General features: G+C 32.2%; 1 protein-coding gene across 1 annotated transcript; it reads left to right on the forward strand.

The window, feature by feature from the left end:
* Positions 1–3,989: 3,989 nt before the first annotated feature.
* On the forward strand, positions 3,990–4,986 carry LOC145006016 (uncharacterized). Its single transcript, XM_078965112.1, has 2 exons — positions 3,990–4,183; positions 4,282–4,986. The coding sequence occupies exons 1-2, from the start codon at positions 4,052–4,054 to the stop codon at positions 4,897–4,899; spliced, it is 750 nt and encodes a 249-aa protein (XP_078821238.1). The 5' UTR covers positions 3,990–4,051; the 3' UTR covers positions 4,900–4,986.
* The last annotated feature ends 3,103 nt before the right edge of the window (positions 4,987–8,089 follow it).

Consider the following 8,089-nt stretch of genomic DNA (forward strand, 5'->3'; position numbering starts at 1 on the left):
TAAACCTTATGAGTTTCCTCACTATACTATGTGTGACAATGTATATCATTGCATCATAGGATGTATATGAGTAGGTATGTTGGTTAGAGTACCGATAGATTGGTGATTACCGAAGTGAATATCGTAGGGGTTGTATGTATTCATGCGAGAAAGCCTGAGAACTCTTGATCTAGGCTTTCTTGCCTGTTCCTTATTTGGTTGTAGCTTTAAGGTAGTATCATATGTTTGATTTTCTATCTTATCTTTGATTACATATAACTATGCATTCATTTAGTGATTTGTTAGTAGTAGCATAGAGTGCAATATGAGTCCTATGTATGATATGAATATGTTGTAGTGCCTTGTTGATAGGTAGTTTGGTTTAGACAGTTGCATGTGTTTTTGGATTATTGTTTTTATGTTTTGTATATATGTCGACATATCTTCTGGCGAGTTAAGGGTGATCTTGCCTTGTGTGGTAAGCCAAGATATTCAGGCGGACCTGCTTTATGTTGAACGCCAGGGATGGACAAACTTTATGATGCAGGCGAGAAGGACAGACTAGTCGTGGACTGAAGGCCCATGTTTGTATGCTTGCATGTATATTGTAATGTATGTTATTTTAGGGAGCTTATTAAGATTTGATTTACAGTTATGGATTAAACATTTTTCAATATCAGTTTGTGGGGATGTGAAAGTGTAAATGTACACACATCAACAACTTTTGCATTTTGTAATTTTGCGACTGGTATTATACTCTTATTTTGGGATAATGTCTTTTGAGACAAATGATCTTGATGGTTTTGTTAAATGAAAAAAAGGTGTTTTAGACTAAAAAAAAAAAACCCTTAGATATTATATTTGACTAATTCCTTTTATCATTATCACATGATAATTAGCCATTTAGTAATTTTGGCATGGGTGATCAACTATTTTAATTTTTTAGACTTATCGAGTATCTTTTGGATCAAAACATATTATCTTCTCTAATAAATATGAATTTTTTTGTCACGTGTTACATTCTTATTCATTTTTCCATATATCATTTTATGGTTATTTTAAATTAATTTTTATTCAACATGTCATTTTATGATTTTTCTATTTTATTAAATTTCATATAATATTTAAATGTAATAATAAATGCATATCAATTTCATTAATTGACTTTCCTTTTAATTTTAAAATTACAAAATTAAAGCCTCATTAGGTTTCTTTTTTTGTTTGTTTAAATTTAAAAGAGAAAAAAAACACTTTGATTTTAATAATTCAATATTTTTCTTATAAATTTAAACATCTCAATGTTTAGAATTTCATATTAAATTTATCTTATAAATAAACTCATATATTGCACGAGTTTCACATCTAATATACGATAACTGACGAAGACCTTTTTATCATATTGTTTGATTTTTAGGTTTGATAAAAACTTTTAATCTATCATTCGAAGGTGATTTTGCATAATTGATTAAATTAAAACCCCAACTTTGCACAAGATTCATGTTAGGGATACTTCTACATCTTACTATCACTGCTCGAATGTGTAAGGGTTGGGACACGACTACTCTGAGACGTGATCCTAGAGGTGGAGTTGAGCAGGAGCAGTAAGATGGGTTACTTATGATTGCTCGGAACGTCGAGCTTCAGTCGATACCTGATAGATTGGGTTGGATTATTGATACTGATGATATGTTTTTTTTTTCTTCTGCTCGTGGCTTTATAGATGGAACTATGCTTTTTACAAGCAGTGAAGTGGCTCGGTGGAATAATTGGGTTCCCATTAAGATTAATATTCTTATATGGAGGATTCAGCTGTTTAGTATTCTCACTAAAGAGAGACTTTCTCACAGGGGGATTATGGTAGAGTTGATTCTTTGTCCCATTTATTCTAGCAATATGGAGACTATTGAACATTTGTTCGCAGGTTGCACTGATCTTTTTATGATTTGGAGACGTATTGCTATTTAGCAGGGTATCCATGTGTTGTGACAAATCTCAGTTCATTCCTTGATATCGTGATCTAATTCTATTTCTATGAGAAAAGGCCAACAACAAACGTTTGATACAATAATTATGACTACTTTTTAGTGTATTTGGAATTTTCGAAATTCCACTATTTTTGGAGCAAAGAACACTTCTAAATCTATACTTTTTGATTCCGTTGTTTATAGAGCATTTTTTTTTTGGATTAGTAATAGACGTAGGAAAGCCAAGGTCATTTGGAACTCTTGGCTCCATAATCTATGTCCGACATAATTTTGATGTAATTCTTTTTTAACTTCTTGCTAGTTTTTTAATAAAATTTTCACCACTAAAAGGTAAAAAAAATCATCAGTTTAAATTATTAGCATATATTCTTAATAAACTAAAAATCTAGTTATTATTATTATTATTATTATTATTATTATTATTATTATTATTATTATTTGGTGGGACTTAGTTATGAAATCGGGAATCTTTATACTGGAATACAATACAATGGATATCTGATTTGAATAATAGAAAACTTATATGGCATAAAACACGTACTTTATTTACGTAATAACCTAAATAATATCACAACATTACTTTTTATAAGATAGGGATAATGAATCACAACATTACTTTTTATAAGATAGGGATAATGAATTCAAATGTAATAAAATTTTAAAAATATATAAACAAGATTATTGTTTTTTTTGGTACACAAAATACCTTTAAAGTATATTTTTTGTACCCAAAATACCAATGAAGTATATATGTGTTCAAATAAAACGTTGTGGTAACCGGTTATCTCAGGTAAACGAAAAATGATTTTAAAAGGTAACAAAGTTTCCAAAATGCTTAAAAAATACAATTATTTTTTTAGTATAAAAAATACCTTTGAAGTATATCATTTATACACAAAATACCAACAAAGTACATATTTTAGTACACAAAATACCATTGAAATTTTCAAAAAGTTAAAAAAAATCATTATTGTTTTGTCAGGGTACCTTTCGTTAATTTCGTTGTTTTTGGATTATATAGAACACAGTCATCGGAGATTAGTCACCGTCGTACCAGTTCACACTAGTTGTGTACTCTCTTTCATTCAATCACTCTATTAGTTTGTATCTAAATCTATATTTAGGAAATTTTCATGACATAATATCACACTCGTTTCTCCTTTGTGTCTCTCTTGTATTGCAACACTGATGAACGGATAACATTGATGTATAATATGTGCATCTATATAACGTATATGCGTTTTAGGTCTGAGGCATAAATGTGATCGGGAAGCAAGAATGTTTAACTAAGGTTATTACTCACTTACTTCTCTTGTTACCACAAGAACGATCGAGTGAAGGAATGAAAGAGATTTGTACAATTGTTGTGAACTGATATAATAGTTCATGATTTCCAATGATTGTGTTCTACATAATCCGACAACAACGCAGTTAACAAAAAGTGTGATATTTTTTGAACATTTTGGAAACTTCGTTACACTTTTAAGTCATTTTTTCATTTACCTAAAATATCTGGTTACCACAATATTTTATTTGAACACATGTGTACTTCACTGATATTCTGTGTATAAATAATAACATTAATGATATTTTTTGAACATTTGAAAACCAGGTAACCTAAAATAACCGATAAAATTGTATTTTTTGTACTTAAAAAAAGATAATGATCTTTTTTATATATTTACCTTTTTAAATCATTACGATAAGATGTCTACTATACTCAATTGTTTTTATTTTTATAATTTTATAATCACTTGCAAAATTGATATCCACAGCCACTCAAGTCATGCATATACGTATACAGGTAACGTTAATCATTATTTTTTTTAGATAATGTCATGCTTTTGACTTAGGAAGAAAATGACATGTGTTGAAAGTATGAAAAGCTTACCACCTCCAAACTTACAACATCCCCTACACGTGTCACAATCTTCTAACACGTGTTACAGACTTGCTCTGCCACCCTCCATCCTTCATCCACCTTAAAATCAAAACTCCCTCCCAACAACAACGGCAGAAAGATAAACATCACACAAAAAGATTTTGCAAAAACAACGTAAACACAAAGAATATCAGGCCTGTTAACAATGTCGGCAATGCATTTCACAAGAACAGGAATCTTCAACATATCTAAAGCAAATATCCCTCGTTTAACGTCTCTTTCTTTTACTCACAAAGCCTCGAGGGTTTGCTTCACTTCTGCCTCCAAACATTCTCAGGTATTATCAACATTCAAATGGATCGATTTCACTAGATTATATAAATGTTCGTGTTTAATTAACCCGTTATATTATATATGTCCTCGTGTTTTTCAAAGGGAAAACATGCAAGTGAAGAAACCAACAATGGGTATAACGCAGATGAAACAGTCGGCTACTATGGCGGCAAGTCATCGGATATGGGACGAGATCCAAAAGACAAAATGAAAGAAGGTAAAGAGAGAATGAAAGAAGGTGCCGGAGAAATGAAAGATGAATCCATGGATACTATGAAAGGAAAGGCTACAGAAATGAAAGACAAAGCAAACGACATGGCAGGAAAAGCAGCAGACAGAGCAGGTGACATGAAAGAGAAGGCGAAAGAAAAGAGTTACGAAATGAAAGAAAGTGCTAAAGAGACTGCAAACAAGGCAGCAGATAAAGCTGGAGAAGGGAAGAACAAAGCTGCAGAGATGGCGAAGGCTGCAAAGGACAAGACTATGGATGCTGCCGGAGCTGTGGCTGAGAAGACAAAGCAGACGGTGGCAGGAGCATGGGATGCAGCCAAAGATACGACGCAGAAGATCAAGGAGACTGTTGTTGGGACATCATCTGATGATGATGATGATTGGGGGGACGATCGTACAGGGAAAGGGAAAGGGAAAGTGATGGGTGAAGATGCTGTGAATCTAAGGAGGAAAGTTGGTAATCTTGATCATGAAAAGAAGGATTATTAATTAGTGGTTCTTTTTTGTTGATTTCTTTCTTTGTGTTTTAATTACCCCAAGATTTTTGGGTTGTTTAGAGATCTTGGATACCTGCAAGTTGCCATAATAATCTTCCAAGAGTGCAAGATAATGTTAATGTATATATGTTTTAAAAATTAAAACTATGTTATAGTTTACACATTTTGAAAAACATAAAGATAGACCAACATTGAGAAAATAACTCAATTAGATTTTTTTTTTTTCTAAAATCATAACTCAATTCTAACGATCTATATATAGACTTATATTCTACCTATATAGACTTATATTCTACCCTAACCTAAAATAAGACTAGGACTCTTAAAACTACTTTTTTTCAAAAACCCATTTTTATTTGGTCCCTAATTCCTATTTGATTTATTAGACTTAGGATCCTAATCTCTAAATTCTCTAGAGAATTCTTTAACCCCGATCCTCTCAAAGTCTTTTTAGAGAATTCTTCAACCCCGAAAATATAGATCGTGTCGGTGTTGTCACATTTTGAAAAATTCTTCAACCCCGATCCATATTTAAAATACGGGCAGTCATCACATTCTGCACATTCTGAAAAATCACGTTCTTGTAATTCTTGGAGATGTTCCAGACGCAAAATGACCCGGTTTGTCACACCTAAAACAAATCACCTTAGATCGGTCTTTTCCTCTATTTATCCGATTTTTGTCACATTTCCCCTATTTATCCAATTTTTGTCACAACAACGATTATAATTTTTGCAATTCGTGGAATTGGGTTGAGTTAAATCAAAATTGGCCTTGTGGTGATTGGGCTAAAGGAATACCAAATTACATGATTTAAGCCCACTTGACCCGTTAAACCCATTAAACCCTCCTAATCCATGATTACCGGTCGACACCCCTTTTCCCGTTGTTGATCTTTCCTTCGCTCCACCACATCGCCACCACCTGAGCCACTGCTGCTACTGATCGGTGACCAAGAACCTTCGGTTCTTCTCCTTCATCATCAACCTCCTTCACCCTCTCCTCGAGGCTGCCCAACCACATCCTCGAAGTCCACCATCTTCAGATCAAGGACCCATTTAGAGTTTGTAATCTTGCCTCTTTCACCCTACCAGCCCCTACATAACGAGGCTTGATCGATTCCCACAGAGCCTTTGAAGACTCGAATCGTCAATTTACATTATCAAGGTTTCTAGAATCGCCTGATAAAGCAACCCCATAGCAAGGTAATCTTTTTCCTCGTTCTTTTCTGTTCCTGGATCATACGCAGGACAACACAATGTAGTTGGTGGGTGTGAGCATCGGACAGACCACAAAAGTCGCTCCAACCTCCTTGATTTTCACCGGAGGAGGTTGTGCACCATCTTCTCCATCCGACATGTTGACCTAGCTTGTCAACAGGTAACAAAATCAATCCCACAGCCTTTGGTTCCTTGGCTCTGATACTAATTCAGGATCAACACAAATTAGATGGAATAACTCTCTAATATATTTAGAAAATAACTCAAAAGTCAACTAGATTGTGTTACATTCTAAAATCATAACTCGCTTCTAATAATGTATATATAGACCTATATTCTACCAATTTGTAGAACATGACAAGGACTCTTAAACCTACTTGCTTAAAAACTCATTCTTACTTGGTCTCCAAGTCCTACTCGACTTAGGATTCCAATATCTTCTTGATCTACAAAAGATTATAACTCAAAACTCAACTAGATTATGTTACATTCTAAAATCATAACTCGCTTCTAATAATGTATATATAGACCTATATTCTACCGATTTGTAGAACAAGACAAGGACTCTTAAACCTACTTGCTTAAAAACTTATTCTTACTTGGTCTCTAAGTCCTACTCGACTAAGGATTCCAATATCTTCTTGATCTACAAAAGATTAGAGAACTTATGAAATTAAAATAATTGATTTCATATTAACCACTAAACAAGAGAGTAATATAATAGAATGATGCATTTTAAGAGCAACCTAATATACTTGAAAATTCAAATTACAATCTTTTAATGGAAAGAAATAGAGTCGAAGCTAGGCATCCACAATGCAAACATCATGTTTTTTACATTTAATATAAACTAGGAAAGAGCCCATACGAAAGCATGGGTTGGAAATAATTTAAAGTTTCGTAAAAAAAAAATTGACTGGAAATAATTTAAAGTTTTCTAAAATAAAAATTGGCACAAAAGTTACAATTTCCAAAAATATGTAACGACGAAATCCAAGAGTATACAGTAGGGTTGACTACCTATTGACCAAGGAAGGGACAAATGTGTAATAAACATAAAGTATTGTGCGGAAAAAGTATGTGCTAAAAAAGTATCGAAATAGAACAATGTTGGAAAAGGAAGGGACTAAATTAACAGTTGAACATACTTATGTGGGTGGAGATTGTAGTGGTAAAAACTGAAAGGATGAAAACTATGAAACCCCCAAAGAGTGGTGGAGGAAACCCAAAATCCAAAACTTTACCATTGAAACATCCACTTTGCTTTTAATATATGTATATAATATCAATTTTTTTCTCTGAATTTCAATAGAAAATTATAAAAAACTAATTTATAGTATATATTTAAAAATTAATTGAATCCATCGGTGATATAATCATTTAAATGACAAATGCCTATCTCATTTAATTCTTTTATTAAACTTATCAATGTGGATGCGCGAACATCATTTAGTTATCCTATTAAACTTATTAAACTTATCAATGTGGATGGTCTAATACACAAAGAGATAATGGTTATTATTTTTTTTGTATAACTCGACTTGATTTGTAATGTGTTGTTTGTTTTTTGTCTGCATATCTTCTTGGTCTCTTCTGTCTGCACCACACAGACCACGTGCAATTTGTTTTTTAGAAGATTGCAGACCTAAAAATGTATGTGCATCCTCTTCTTAGTGCATATATGGATCAGAGTCTTCTAATATTTTCAGACATCTTCTAGCCCAAAAAAACACATATATCTTTATTTTATTTTTTTTAATTTTTATTTATTCCAACTTTATTCATGATAAACAATTTGGAAAAAAGAATGTTACAATACTTAAAAAGAAAAAAGTTTGACGACACAAACACAACATTTTTGACAAATTTATAATAAAGATTAATTACAATAATGGTCGTTGAAGTTGTTTATATACATATGAAAAAAAATCATAATATATGATTATATTCTTATATTTTTTG

Source organism: Lactuca saligna, chromosome 7 (assembly GCF_052625555.1).
Source record: "Lactuca saligna cultivar CGN05327 chromosome 7, ASM5262555v1, whole genome shotgun sequence".
Classification (NCBI taxonomy): Eukaryota; Viridiplantae; Streptophyta; class Magnoliopsida; order Asterales; family Asteraceae; genus Lactuca; species Lactuca saligna.